At 40.8% G+C, this 15,794-nt stretch overlaps 1 protein-coding gene and 1 long non-coding RNA gene across 4 annotated transcripts in view; both read left to right on the top strand.

The window, feature by feature from the left end:
* Positions 1-6,025, top strand: part of LOC127979354 (zinc finger MYM-type protein 4) — a 36,762-nt gene extending 30,737 nt beyond the window's left edge. For 2 of the 3 annotated variants that reach the window (XM_052584736.1, XM_052584737.1), the window contains exons 22-27: positions 3,344-3,497; positions 4,208-4,359; positions 4,441-4,555; positions 4,643-4,882; positions 4,960-5,086; positions 5,263-6,025. In XM_052584736.1, coding sequence (XP_052440696.1) covers positions 3,344-3,497; positions 4,208-4,359; positions 4,441-4,555; positions 4,643-4,882; positions 4,960-5,086; positions 5,263-5,479 — 1,005 coding nt within the window. In that variant the 3' untranslated portion in view covers positions 5,480-6,025. Of the gene's footprint in view, positions 1-1,957; positions 2,651-3,343; positions 3,498-4,207; positions 4,360-4,440; positions 4,556-4,642; positions 4,883-4,959; positions 5,087-5,262 lie in introns of all 3 variants that reach the window. The other variant, XM_052584738.1, reaches the window with a different exon arrangement.
* Positions 6,026-9,202: 3,177 nt separating this feature from the next.
* LOC127979391 (uncharacterized) lies at positions 9,203-10,597 on the top strand. Its single transcript, XR_008158780.1, has 2 exons — positions 9,203-9,400; positions 10,132-10,597. It is a non-coding gene; the product is annotated as an uncharacterized LOC127979391 (long non-coding RNA).
* Positions 10,598-15,794: the final 5,197 nt, after the last annotated feature.

Raw genomic sequence — 15,794 nt, forward strand, 5'->3', positions numbered from 1 at the left:
CAATCATTATGCAAAATGTCATAAATGTTTGCATTTAGCCATAATTATAATTTTCCTAAGCCAAGTGGAGAATGAAGGTGGAGCAGCAATAAGTGTCTGCCAATTATCACGAAGGAGAAAATAAGATGAGGCACTTGTCACAAATAAGTTGTGTAGAACTGACACTCTTCTAAGCCCCAACCCCTCAATAAAGCCTACATTATGGCACTTGTACAGCTGCTGTCAAAAGATGCATGGAAAGGGAAGCAAACTGAGCAAATTATCTCCGATGTTAATAATGAATCCATGGATGACCCACAGTCACTGATGAGATTTTGGAGTGGTGAGGAAGGTTACATCAAAGTCTCTTTAAGACAAGTCATGTCACTCGGCAGCCATCTTTGATATGCCTCTCATGGATGCAAGTGCAGGTCCTATCTCTTTGAATGGGGAAATATCAAATTCTCCAAACCTGTTCACTAAGCTTAAATTAAATTTCACATTTGATAACACCAAAGAAGTCTGTTAACAACTGTCATAAATGTTGTTTCTTTTGCTCAAACAGTGTTATTAAAAGCTTATTTTTCAGGCTAAGATCAGCCAGTGAACATGCGCAGTCCTAAGCGCACATCTCAGAGTGCGAACCGTTAATATAGCAACTGGGATGCTTCTAATGGCAGCTGCAGTGATGCGCTGACTTTACAGATTAATGCTTGGCTCTTTCATTCAGAAGGTGGGGCTTTCTGTGATTGAGCAGCCATATTGAGCGTTGCATTTTTCCCCATTCAAACCTATACAAGCGACACATCCTAGGTATTCTGTAGTCTTTGGTTACATTCAAAATTATACCTGGTGAGGTTGTTCTACACTGACGTGCAAAGGCAAAAGACTGTAACTTCGATTTTGGTTAAAAATTAGTTATTGATATTTTTGGGACAATCAAGACATCCTTTATCATGTCAATCTTGAGTCAAATTCGTTGTTTTTCCGAGAAAATAATGGGTCCTTTGAACTGTAACTTCTAAAAGCCAAGGTAGAATGCCGTTTAACACCAGTTACCACTCTTTCGCTTTGTTAGGAATGCCCAAATTGAGTTACGGTGTTCTCCCTTTAAGCCGCATGTCAATATGAAGTTACGGTGCCAGTTTGGAGTTATAAAGTGTTCTTTGTTTTACTGTCCATTAAAGTCAGCCACATTTTAATTATGGTGTAGACAAAGTAGATCGCGATCTTCCAAACAGCTCCATATAACAAAGCACTGTAAAGACTAGATATCCTGGCAGCAATGCCTAATTGTGAATAACCTTTAAAGATTTTTTTTTCTTCTTTTTATAATGCAGATTATTCATCAGGCTGTCACTTCTAGTTGGACTCGAATGCCATAGCTAGCATGATCAATCATAAAATCAGTAGCCTTTTGAAAGTTCGCAATTAAATCCATATCCTATCTTTTCTTGTAACCCAATAAAATCAATCCATGGCAATGAACGTCATCTGAGATGTTTAATCCACAAGCATTCTGAGCATTATTCCTGCTTGCTGGCATTTACATCAATCCACAAATCGTTCTTTTAGGTTAGACTATTTCATAAAAGTCAATATAAAAGCAATTATGCTATGTCTAGCATTCTTTTACGTTACCAAGCATTGCAAATAAATTGGTATCCATGGTATCCACTCATGTTTAACTATAAGTCTGCTGCTACGAGCAAAAAAAAAAAATATCTAAAAATCTTTGAAAGCTTTGCATTTTTGTTGGTGTTTGTTCACGCAGCTGCAATAAAATAACTAATTTATTTTTTTAATGCAGTTAAATTGACTTCTACTTTAAATGTCGTTAAGTCCATAAAGAGGTGCATTATTTATCGCAGAGAATTTTGTCATTCCTTTAAAACTGAACGGATTACCTAATTGTGTTCAACACACAAAAAAGTTAATTAATCGCGATTGACAGCCCTATTTTTCCTGCCCCACCAAGGCTGTTTCGCCCACATGCACATTCTTATCTGTGGAGTTGTCAAGTCTTCAAGTTTCAAGCTCCGGACAACAGGGACAAAATGTGGTGGAGGACTTAAATCCTGAGCTGGCGAAAAGGGATGCCATGATTGAAGGGCTAAAGATGGAGCTGCGACACTGCAAGGAAGTTTATGACATCACCAAGTCTGCTCTAGGAGATTTGAAAGGGAGTCACAAGGGGCTTGTCGAGGCCCACAGGGCTGTCGTGTTGCAGCTGAGAGAGTCACAGGTGACAACCGAGACGTTGAGGAGCAAGCTTGACTCTGCACAAAGCCCAATGGTGGACTCTAAGAGCGAGGATGCTGTTGCCCAGTGTAGCGATGCAGACAGTCAGCAAATAGAGCCATGTTGCCATCCTGATCTGGAGATTCGTCTTCCCTCGGAGAAGCAGCTGGAGCTTCTGTTCACGCAGAGTCGGAGGCGGCCGGATCGCTTTGGTTGCTTGTTGTTCCGTGCTGTTTTACCCCAGAGGAAGTATAAGGAATGGGCGTCTAATACCAACTGGGATGGTGCAAGGGGCAAATTTGCATTGCCTGTGAACCTACGGCGCTTTATCATTAAGAGTGTTTCCCAGAGGTTCCCCTGCTTAACCAGCAGTGATCGAAAATGCATCAAAGACAGAGTCAATGAGTTCTTGCGCTCGCCAAGAAACAATGTTGGCCACAAGCTTTTACATAAGACTGCTGGAGACAACATCTAAATATTTTGATTTAATAGATTGTGGTTATTTCGGAAACCTGATTTTGTCTTTCGTTAGAAACCCTTTAGACACTAAATTTTTCAAACTGTTAATATCATGATACATAGCTTAACCAATAGTGTATTATATTTTCACTGAAAATTGAATGTAACTGTGATTAAATCAGCCTAAATCAGTACTGTCACGTGATTTGCTTTTAAAACCATTTTCATCTTGTCATGATAGTAGCATGTGCAAACCAGACCACTTTACTTTGGTTTATAAGCTGTGGCTTCCATGTCTAATGTTGTTCTGATGATTTGTACTTGATTCTTCAACATGTTGCACATGAAAAGGGATTATTTGTAAGTGCATTATACAGATTACATGTACAATACTGTTCAAAAGTAAGATATTTTTGGAAAGTCTCATCCACCAAGGCTTTGATTGATCAAAAATATAGTAATATTATAAAATTACATTTTGAAATAACTATTTTGGGTTTGAATATATTCTTAAAATTTCATTCTGTGATGGCATTGTCATGTTCTATGAGAAGTTATTGTAATATGCTGATTTGTTGCTGCTTAAACAGCTTTATTATCATGATGTTGAAAACAGTTGTGCTGCTTTATATTTTTGATTTTTTTTGTTGTTGTTGGTGTGTAGGGCCGCAAGAGTGCAACTGTTGTTCCAGTCAAATCAGCACTAGACAACCTCTCTAACCTCTCAAAACTGCAACACGAGTATGCTGTAAATGCTTGGAAGGAATGGGTACGCTGGAGGAATGCCCAACCCAACATGGAGACCCCCAAATTTGGCTGTAGGTCTTTTTTTATCCAGCATTTTGTCACAAAAGAAAGTTCCTCAATTTCAAATGAAAAACTGTTAAAAATTATCATTTTCTCATTGAAACAAATTTGGAAAAATGTACTATTACACTCGCCCACCAGTGGATGCTCTGCAGTGAATGGGTGCCGTCAGAATTAGTCCAAACATCTGATTAAAAACATCACAATAATCCAATAATAAAAGTCCATAATCCATAATAATAGTTCGTCTACTGAAAAAGTCCTTTCCGTTTTCCTTCACAAATATATTCAAGACCATTTTCACTTGTAAACGGTGCATATATTTCTCTCCTGATTCAGACAAAGACTTTTTTTACTACAAAAAGAAATATTATGAATAATTACAAACAAATAGCTTGTGAATTACTGTAATGTTTATTATCAGCTGTTCTCATTCTCCCTACAGAGGATCCATTAATGATCAAGTGAAACAATACAAAATTTTTCCAAATATGTTCTGATGAAGAAACAAACTAATCTACATAATGAATGACCAAGGTTGAGTAAATTCTTAGCAAATTTTCAGTTTGGGGTAAACTATTCCTTTAATGTGTATTTCAAGGTGTATATTTTTTGAGTATATGTATTCAGAGGGAATGGAGCCTCCGCATCATGCTGTACTAATTAAACTACAGAATCTTCAACCTGGCAGTAAAGCACTAAACACTATCTTCATCCGTAGCACGCAGTATGACACTAAAAGAGGATTTGTTGAAGTGCTGCACTGCTGAAATAAGCTATGGCCTCTGCAAGTTCATTTCTGAAGTTCGTCGACCCAACGGAGAGAAATACAGCCCTGACAGCATCTTTTATCTCTGTTTGGGAATCCAGCAGGTAAATCATGAGAAAAAAAACACATTCAGTCATGTTATATATAATTGATTAGATTTAAGCTTTTTTCATTCATGTTTGCAGTACCTGTTTGACAACAATCGGATGGAAAACATCTTTGCAGACGTTTTCTACACCAAATTCTGCCAAGAACTGACAAACATACTCAGAGGGTGGAAGCCAACTATTTTGCCCAGTGGTGAGTAATTTAAGACTACTATTTTAATGACTAGCTTGTTTTGCTGCTGCTCTACTTGTGTGTGTGTGTGTGTGTGTGTGTGTTCAGGTTATGTTCATTCTCGTGTGGAGGAGGAGTATCTATGGGACTGTAAGCAGCTCGGGGCGTTTTCACCCGGTGTGCTGCTTAACACCCTGCTTTACTTCTTCACCAAGTACTTCAACTACAAGACCGTGGAGCAGCACCGCCGCCTCTCTTTTGGCCACATTGTACGCTGCTCTCGGACCAAGGGCAACACAAAAGTGGCCTGTTTGCGTTTCTATCCCCCCAAAGAGGAAGCAAGCACAGGTCAGTGGTCAGTTATACAGTCCTAGCTTGACTGTCTGTTTGAGTTCTTGTTGTATCACTTATTTGTTTTAATTCAGATGGCGTCCCTGCAAAGAAAAGAAAGGAAGAGGAGGATGAAAATGATACTGTATATGAGATCAAAGAGAATGCAGACAATCCTCTCCGCTGTCCTGTCAGGCTGTATGAGTTCTATCTTTCAAAATGGTACGTTGTTTGAACTTCCATTTGAACAGCATTTATTTGAAACTAAAATGTAAACTTTATTAATACTGTCACTATTAGTGTATTTTTATGCATTCTTACTGATTTCTATTCTTCTATTTGATCAAGTTTGTCATAATTATGCAGCCCTAATAAATACCGTCTTACATTCCATCCAGCTCACCCAGCGTGAGGCAACGCACAACCGAATTTTATCTGAGCCCCGAGCGCTCCTGTGTACCCAACAGTCCCATGTGGTTCTCGACCACCTCCTTGAGCGACGATGTTCTGGACAGCATGCTCACACGTATCCTTACTGTCAGAGAGCTGCACCTAGAGAGAGAAACATCACCCAACGAGTCTGATTCAGAAAGTGACTCAGACATCAGGCCCTGATTTTGAAATCAGACACATGGCATAAGCGGAAACCAAATTTTTATTGCTACAAAGCTGACAAAATCTGGATGCCATTAAATGGGCCTTTAGGATATGGATAGATTCCAATGGATGGAAAGCAAGTGTTTTGTCATTGTATTTTCCACGTATAATTGGATAGTAGTTATGAGGCTGTACAGTGTTTTTGTGATCAAGTGTATGAAAAACTATATTTGACAAAAGCAGTTGATGTAAAAAAAAAAAAAAATTCAAAAGGTGCATATGGTGTTATGGATTTCATTTAGAGGGCAATGCTGAGTTTTTTTGCAATACCACATTACACATAAGTAGTATTTAATGGGGTTTCTGCCCATTCTTTGTATCATATTGAAACACTAAAGACACTGACAGCATCTTTGTACAACAGGCATTAATAAAAACAGTTGCTGGTATATCTAGCCCTAAAATGAATACTTAGGGTTTTCTTTTTGCAACCTAACCAATCCCGGATTTCTTAATTCTTGTATGGACAAGGCTGCATTTCTTTGCATAAAAAAAGAAAATGAATCTTTTGGAGTCTTTTTTTTTTCTCTCTCCAACATATACTGCGAAGTCATAGATTTAAAGTTGGCATCAAATAAACAATCATGCATTAAATTACATGCATTTTGCACAAAATTATTTACAATGCTTTACAATGGCAGTGAATGGTGGTTGATATTCAGTAGCCCAAGAGAAGTGCTATTAAGTACGGAAGTTCTAAGCGGCCATGCATTATATTTTTTTTCCTTTTTGTTTTCTCGTTATCTCGACATAACGAAGTTCGTTTTCTCGTTATAACGACTTATTTTTCTCGTTATCTCGACATAACGAAAGTTTGTTTTCTCGTTATAAAGACATGACAGTTTTAATGTTGCTATAGTAACGAACTCAACTTTGACAGGCATCTGATGGACAACCATGCAGACGCTCTTACTGTAGCCTATATTTCAGCAAATTTAACTTCGCCTAGGTAATAACGTCTACAATACTGTATATAAATAAAGGCTGATCAATCACTGTTGATTTTTCCAGAGACCGTACAACGAACGTTTTGTTTTTGTAATTAACTTTAAATGGCAACACCGCGAAATTAGAGTTGCTTGGATTAAACTCACTTTTCATTTTCCCTATATTTGAAATAAAATTATATATAATTTGTAATTTGTAGTAGTCATTATATGATGTGGCAGATATCATGTGTGTTACAAGCTTCTATTTGAAAAGAGCGTCCATGTGTAGGACTACGTGTAGTGTGTGCGTGTGTGTGTGTGTGTGTAGAAAAAAAACGATTACAACATTATAGAACAAAACTGAATTAAATTAGCCTATGGATTTTACATATACATCACATTTCTCATCAATATGGTTAACAATAAAGAGTAGTAATAAGGAAAAGAAGCACATCAGCCTACATCGTTAAATCCCGTCCTACGTAGATAAACAGAATACAGTGATGTCAACCTTGGTTTTGATAAGCAGTTATTTTATGACACAGAACGCGTTGGTGAAACTCATGCATCTAGCAGGAACTTAATACACAAAATATTCATATTGATTCAAGCATTTAACATTTATGAATTAATTAAATGTCAGTAATGAAGACTGCACAAATTATAGCGATCATGAGGAAGGTCCGCGTACAGTAAAGTGGATAGTGTACAACGCCCCATTAGTTATATTCAGGTCTATAGTGCCACCTGCTGGCGCAGTTTTGTAACTTCTTAGAGAAAATTAATTCGTTATAACGAGAAAACGAACTTCGTTATGTCGAGATGACGAGAAAATTAAGTCGTTATAACGAGATAACAAGAAGAAAAAATATTATAATGCATGGCCGCTTAGAACTTCCGTAATTAAGTCCATCCATCCATCATAAAAATGTACTCTGTGAGGGAATAATAAAGGCCTTCTGAAGCTAGAGATTATGGTTTATAAAATTTTAAATGTATATTTTTCTTACAAAAATGCACAGATTCACTTCAGGAGGCCTTTATTAAGCCCCCGGAGCCATGTGGAGCACTTTTTATGGATGAACATTATAAAATTAATTTTAAAATAACAAAAAAAATATGTATGAATAAGTATACACAAGTTGCTTCAGTCAGTATGTTAATATTACATTAACTTTATAAAAATAAGAATAAAGAAAAAATAATTTACTTGATGGAAAAAAAAAAAGTATAAAATTTGGCTTTGTAAAATTGCGGTTGAACCACTCTCTTGAACCAGACTGAAGGTCTGGAATTCATGGCAGCTTTCATTGGCCAAGACCCGCCCATGAGGCAGTTTAACCGACATGTCCAACAACCAATTAGTTTGTTTCGTTCATCGAAACTCTGACATTTTACAGATAATATGGTGCAAACTTTAAATATTTCACATACTTTTGAAAATCCAGTGTATAGTTAATCCTGATAAGCACTCGTTGTCACACTTGTAAGCACGATGGATTTCTTCTTTCGTGAGGGAGTTCGGCGCCATGCAATCTTTGTTTCCAGGCGGAATGTTAAAGAACGTGACACACACGTCTTGCGGGAATCCTGTAGAATTCAACCAATCTGATGACGACTTAGACACTCCTGAAGTGTTTTCACTTTTGTGTCCCATATGCATCAGACGTTTAGCCAATGGCCTGTGGGCGTGACATCTGAGGCTGAGACTACGGTTGAACCCCTGATGTCACATGGACTATTAATATTAATACCCTTACTATGTTTCTGGACCTGGGAACATTGCAGTTGTGTTGCTGTCTATGGGGGTTCTGAGAGCTCTCAGATTTAATCAAAAGTATCTCAATTTGTTTTCCAAAGATGAACCATGGACTTACGGGTTTGGAACGACGTGAGGGTGAGTAATTAATAGAGTTTTCATTTTTGGGTGAACTATTCCTTTAAGAGGATACCGTATGAGCAATAGGCCTGTATGGTAACCTAAACAGTGGTTTCCTCTGTAATGGCTTAACACAAAGCAGCACTGTATGCTCATAAATGCTACCTTATCAGGCATTGTACATAGGCAAGACTACTGTGCTAGGTACCCCAACAGAAGGTTCCCCCAAAAAAGTGGTATGTTACAGTCAGTTTGCTGTTTGGTAACATTCACAACTTCTGACCCACCCAATGAGAAGTTGGTAATTTTCCAAATGGATGCAATTTATTAAACAGCAATAATACAACTATAGAATTATATATTTATTTTAAAATATATTGACGTTTTTTTTTCATGGTCAATTACGGGCAGTTTCTTAATTTTCCCTCTATTTTGTGGGGAAGTCGTGGCCTAGTGGTTAGAGAGTTTGAGGGTAAAATTGATGATTAGTCTATTTCTGTTATTCCCACCCCAATGTTATATGTCTGACCAGGGCATGAGTATTTAAAAATAGTGTTGAATTTTTAAATAGTGAAACAAACATCAGTCAGTCTTTAAAAAGCACATTATAAACTAACTAAAGCTGGGAAAGCATAAGCATATAACCTTTTTTAAGATATCGTTGAACAAAATCCTAGAACTCTCTCATCCTCCATAGACCGTAAACGTTTTATCTACCACGTTCAATGCCCAGAAAGGTACCAAAAGCATCGATAAGTTTCAATATGAATTTTATTTAGCTACTAGAGTAATTTTTGTGTAAAAAAAAAAAAAAAAAAAAAAAGGCGCGTTCACGAATCACGAGAGCACCACAGCGCGTGCGTGTGGTACTGCTGACCATAGACATATAAATAGCTAGACGCCTCATTGGCCGCTCGACCGCACGTCAACGTCGCCGCCATATTGGAGCGGGCAACTCTCATAACTCTCACATCAGGACAGAAGAAAACATACCTGACTCATCGACAGATTGGACACCTACAAACCGTCACACGATAATAAAAACAGATCTCGGGGTGTTATCTTTCACAGGTAAGACTCAGCTGTTCTTCCTCCGATGTTTTTTGGTCATTTTTAACTTTATGTTGACAGCTTAATTAACCACCAGTGTCAGACGATTAATAATATCGCTAGCGTAGTTAGCAGTGAAAGCTGAGACTTTAAGAATTCAAAGTTTAAATGAATTCTTATTACGTTTTAACTTATATTGCCGTTTATATAATAAACTAAATGGTGTTATGAGCACAATATACAGAGTGAGCCCTTTGACTGTCTAGATTAATGATGGAGCTAAAGCTTCTCTCTTTAATTTCACTACTGTTACTTATTTACAAAGATTAAGTGGTTACACTTTAGAATACTAGTCCTTTAGTTAATGTTAGTTAATTCATTAATTAACATGAACAATACATTTATTACTGTATTTATTCATCTTTGTTCATGTTAGTTAATGAAAATACAGTTTTTCATCGTTAGTTCATGCTAATTCAGAGTGCATTAACTAATGTTAACAAGCACAACTTTTGTTTTAAATAATGCATTAGTAAATGTTGAAATGAACATCAACTAAGATGAATAAATGCTGTAGAAGGACTGTTCTTGCTTAGATCATGTTAACTAAAGTAGTTAACTAATATTAACTAATGGACCATTATTCAAAAGTGTTGCAGATTAAGTTTATCATCACTTGATTATAAGGATTTCATTGCTTTTCATAAAACTGTGAACTGATTCTATGTATTCTTTTTTTTCTTCCCTTTTAGTCATTTGCAAACAGGACAAGGACAGCCTTAAGGAAAGCTGAGGAAAGCTGTTCTCAGAGACGAGACTATACCTCCTCAGACTAGTGTTGTGTTTGTACTAAACCCAGAGCAGCCCTGAATGAATCGACAGAATGACCAGCTCATATTATAATACTATAGACTGCATTTAAAAAGCTTTGCACAGGCTGTTTAATGCTGATCATGTACTGCGTGTGTCTTTACACAAAAACTACATGATTTAAATAGCCTAGAAATGAAAAACACAGGAACTCATAGTGAGTCCAGCTGCAATATCATGATAAACTCATTGTGATGTTGTTATAATTATTATTAATTTTGATTAATATCAAGTTTTTGAGGGGAGCATCTCATATTCTGGTCTGTGATAAAAATAACTATACTTTGAGATTTTGTGTGACATTTATATGTGTTAACATACATGGAAAAATAAATCACTGTTTCAAAATGTGTGTTTTTTCTGCATGAGTGTGTGTAATGTGCATTATAGAACATATATATATATGTGTGTGTGTGTGTGTTGTACATGTATATATTATACATGTATATATTATACTTAAGGAGCTCATTAATTAAACACAATTTGGAACTCATGTCCACAATTTTTTTGTATTGTGTCTGAATTTGATTAATAATTATTACACAAATAGTATTTTAAAATTACATTTATTTTTATTTTTATTTTACTCTTTAATTTACTATTAATTTATTCTTCATTTTTGTCTATTCTGTATTATTCCACCATTGATATTACATATTCTTCTTTTGTTAACCTATTGTTGTTCAGTTATTTATTATGGTATTATTCATATTATACAAATAATTTTATACTATTATAAATCTATATCGAATATGTTATTGTAGCGTTGTACTCGCTTTTCATATTATTTACTTTACTTTAAGTTGAACTACATGTACTTTTTAATATAACATATCACTTTTCTACTGTGCACTGTATCAGTTCATATTTTCATTTTCACTGGATCCATAGCCTCATCAGTTACATGTGTTATTATTTGTTGTGGAGTTCATCTGTAGGCTATAGTGTCACTTTTTGATTTGTATTCACTTGTTTTATTAAATTTTCTCAACAATAGTAAATTATTAGTGATTAAAGATGTATTACTTAGATTTTATCACAGAATTTCAAAGGGAATGAGCTGTGTTCTGATCTGAGACATGAAAGAGAGAAAAAAAGAAATAAAAATGTTGGGATTGAACACAGAGAAAGCAATAAAACAACTACATTTAATTTAATGTATATTCAAATTAAATTACATGCATATGTCACAGTTATACTAAATTAACATTAGAATTGTAAAACGAAAATAATCAACGAAATCAAGAAGTGAGACAAATGTGAGCTTTCACAATTCCTTAAGAAAATTAATAATTTTCCAAACCTAACTAAATAACTGGAGGCAAAGTTTTTAACTGCACGTAGATCACAAACCTGAAATCGATTGATAAATGTGAACGTTATCGTGTTTTTATTCAGAAAAAAACCACAGCTCCCCGTTTACGTCCATGTATTTTTAAGGCAGGCCTGCCCTCACTAACATGGCGGCGGCGTTGACGTATCGCAGCAACGGCTCAGAGCGGCCAATGAGGCGTCTAGTTCCCTATCATAGGTCACTTCGATGCTGCGGTGACGTCACCACGTATGGGAACACCTCCGGTGTGACGAATGTCTGAAGCCCTATACCATCCCGCCAATCCTATTGGCCAAATGGCGCAAGCACCACCCTACGCATGCGCACGCATGATATACCTGGGTGCAGCGCGCCATTTCGCTCAGATTTCATTCCTTCAGGAATAGCGAATCATCTGTGCCCTATCATCTCGCGTTCTCCAGCGATCTCTTCGAGCAGTGTTAACTACTCTTCACGGACGCGATGAGTTTTCGCAAATGCAAGGAGCCATGTACCAGGTACATTACGGCGGGGGACTCTCATGACAGGTGCGTAGTATGTCTTGGTCTACATCACGCACAGGCGGCGCTTAGCGGCCTTTCTTCCTGTCCCCATTGTGATGGCCTGCGGCTCAGAGTACTGCGCTCTAGGGTGGAAGTATTCTCAAATGTCGCCCTCGTGTCTAACCCCCGTCAGGTCACCTCTGCGACTGCCGAGGCACCGCACGAGGCGAGGGCCTGGGGTGACACGTGCGACATGGATTTCGTGGACAGCGCAGCGCTGGAATATTCTCCACATCGCTCGCTCTCCCCTACCCTGCTGCAGAATAAAAATTATACTGAGCCTGTCGTCTTCTCTAATGAGGATTTACTTCCCACACCGGAGGCATGCGCCGCCATCTCCTTCGGTTGTGGACGCTATGACGACGACGTTTTATCCACCGCGGCCTCGGGGTCTGAGGACTTCGCGACCGACACTAGCCCTCTTCCTCCTAGCGGACAGGAGAGGCGTGTTTCCCCCTCCTACAGTGAGCTGTTGGACGTGGTTTCTCGTGCGGTGGGTAAATTGGGGCTGGACTGGGAGGTTGACAAGGCCGAGGCCCAACCTTCTTCTAAGCTGGACGACCGTTTTCTAACTAGTCGGACACCTACACAGCCCCGGAGGCCTTTACCTTTTTTCCCGGACCTCCACCAGGAGGTTTCGAGGTCCTGGAAACAGCCGTTTCTGGCGCGGATCACTAATGCTGCGGCCGCGGATTTCGCCACCGTTTCTGATATGGCGAACCATGGCTACACAATGATGCCCCCGGTGGAAGAGACTCTCGCCGAACACCTTGCGCCTAGTTCGGCCGCGGCATGGAAGTCTCGCCCCCTTCTTCCTTCGAAGGCGTGTCGAGTCACGTCTAGTTTGGTGGGTAAATCCTACATGGCGGCTGGTCAAGCGGCTGCTTCACTCCACTCTATGGCGGTCCTTCAGGCCTACCAAGCGGAGTTATTAAAGGAATTGGATGAAGGTGAGGGCATCACACCGGAGGCAGTGAAAGAACTGCGTAGAGCAACGGATTTGGCGCTACGTGCTACCAAACATACCGCTCGTGCAGTGGGCCGTACTATGGCCGGTTTGATTTCGGTTGAGCGCCACCTCTGGCTTAATCTCACCGATATTAAGGAGAAGGATAAATCTTTCCTTATGGATGCCCCTGTCTCCAGGGATGGGTTGTTCGGTGAGGCTGTCACGTCGGTAGTGGAGAAGTTCAGGGCAGCGAAACAGCAATCAGCCGCTTTCCGCCAGCTGATTCCCCGCAGACCCAGGGAGGTTGAAAGCCGGCAAGCGCCCGCGCGTTCTCGCTCAACCTCCTCTCACCGTCAGCGAGCAGCCTCTCGAGAGGAGCCCACACCTATGGCGCCTCCTCGTAAGGATTGGGGCCCTAGGGTTTTTCCTCCGGCTCACCAGCGTCAACGGAAAAGATTGAACCTGACCTCGACGGCAAAGGCCTCTCGTTCTCAGGTACCGAATAGCAGCTCCTGGTCATTTTGCTGCTTGTCAGGGACTGTGCCCTCCGCTAGAGAGCGCTGTCGGACCGCTTTCGCGCATCCTACACTCTCATTGCAGTCCCCATGCTCAAACATTGACTGTCTCGCCGCAAACAGCGCCTCGAGCAGCATTGGATCGAGCTGTAATGTCAGACGCTTTCTCGCTAGCGGCAGAGCCCGATGTTCCATCTGTTGGCCTAATTCCTGCCGTGGACACGTTTCAGGATTATACTCAACGGGACGCAACGACTCTTGCGCATACGCTTCCCCGGTGCACGAACACCACAGGTTTTTCGTGTCCGGCCGTTTTAACGCGTATGACAGCGTTGCAGGGAGCGGAAGTTTTGAAACCGCTAATACTGTTTCGGGCCGCGTGGGAACGCTTGCCCGGCATTTCTCAATGGGTGTTACGCACGATTTGTCACGGATACACCATTCAGTTTCGAAAAGGCCCGCCTCCTTTCCGCGGAATTCTTTCCACTACGGTGAAATCTACGGAAATGGCGGTGCTGCGACAGGAAATGTCAGCTCTGCTGAGCAAAGGGGCTATAGAAGAAGTACACCCCTCTCAGATGGAGACAGGTTTTTACAGCCGTTATTTCGTGGTACCGAAAAAAGACGGCGGATTACAGCCCATTCTGGATTTACGCCATCTGAATCTTGCACTCAGGCCGAGCAAATTCAAGATGTTGACGGTGAAATCTATTCTGTCTCAGATCCGACCAAACGATTGGTTTATTACGATCGATCTGAAGGATGCGTATTTCCATATTCAGATCGTCAAGAGACACAGGAAGTTCCTCAGATTCGCTTTAGAGGGCAAAGCGTATCAGTACCGCGTTCTTCCCTTTGGCTTGGCTTTAGCGCCCCGTACTTTCTCCAAATGCATGGACGCAGCTCTGGCCCCGTTGCGGCTCCAGGGCGTTCGTGTGTTGAATTATTTGGACGATTGGCTGGTGCTAGTGCAATCGCAGACTCAGGCACACTCTCACCGAGATCTTGTGCTGAATCATTTAAACAACCTGGGCTTACGCACAAATTACAAGAAAAGTGTTTTAACTCCCTCTCAACGGATAACTTTTCTGGGAATAGATCTGGACTCTCGCGCGATGACAGCGAAGCTTTCTCTCCCGCGCGCTCAGTCGATTGCGTCATGCGTGCGGCACTTCAAAGCGGGTCGCACGGTGACAGTGAGATTGTGCCTCAGGCTCTTAGGTCTAATGGCAGCAGCATCCCCCGTGATTCGTCTGGGATTGCTTCAAATGCGCCCTTTTCAGTGGTGGACGAAAAGGCGGAATATTTCACCCCGTTGTCTTCCGCATCGAACGATTTCGGTGACACAGCGGTGTGTGATGTCGCTAAAATTATGGATGTCAACCGAATTTCTCCTGTCAGGAGTTCGACTGGGAATTTATGCTTTCCGAGAGACTGTCACGACGGACGCGTCTTTGACTGGTTGGGGAGCTGTGTGTCGAGGGCGTCCAGCCCACGGAGTATGGACAGCGGCTCAGCGCGGCTGGCACATAAACAGACTGGAATTACTGGCTCTCCAGTATTTCACGGATCTGCTGATCGGCCGTCATGTGCTGCTCAGATCAGACAACACAGCGGTTGTGTCTTATCTGAACCATCAAGGAGGATTGCACTCTCGCCCCCTGTGCAGGCTGGCGAGGTATGTTCTTCTGTGGTCTCGGGACAAATTTCTGTCGATCCGGGCCGTTCATGTCCCCGGACGATTGAATTTCGGAGCGGACTTGCTATCCAGACAGGCTCTGGAACAGGGAGAATGGCGATTACACCCCCAGACGGTGAATCTTTTATGGCGGATATTCGGCAAAGCGAAAGTGGATTTATTCGCGTCGAACATGACTACGCATTGCCCGCTATGGTTCTCCCTACGCTCCCCATCGCCCCTGGGCGTGAATGCGTTAGCTCACAGCTGGCCCAGGACCAGTCTGTATGCTTTTCCTCCGATTCGTTTGATCCCAGCGGTATTATGCAGAATACGGCGGGACAGAGTGGAACAGCTGCTGCTGGTGGCTCCGCGATGGCACACGCAGCTGTGGTTTGCGGATCTGATCAGTCTGCTAGCGGGCTCTCCGTGGGAGATTCCCCTCAGACAGGATTTGTTATCACAAGCAAAGGGGCTGATTTGGCACCCGAGGCCAGATCTGTGGAAACTGTGGGCGTGGCCACTGAG

The sequence above is a fragment of the Carassius gibelio genome, chromosome B19 (genome assembly GCF_023724105.1).
Source record: "Carassius gibelio isolate Cgi1373 ecotype wild population from Czech Republic chromosome B19, carGib1.2-hapl.c, whole genome shotgun sequence".
Taxonomy (NCBI): domain Eukaryota; kingdom Metazoa; phylum Chordata; class Actinopteri; order Cypriniformes; family Cyprinidae; genus Carassius; species Carassius gibelio.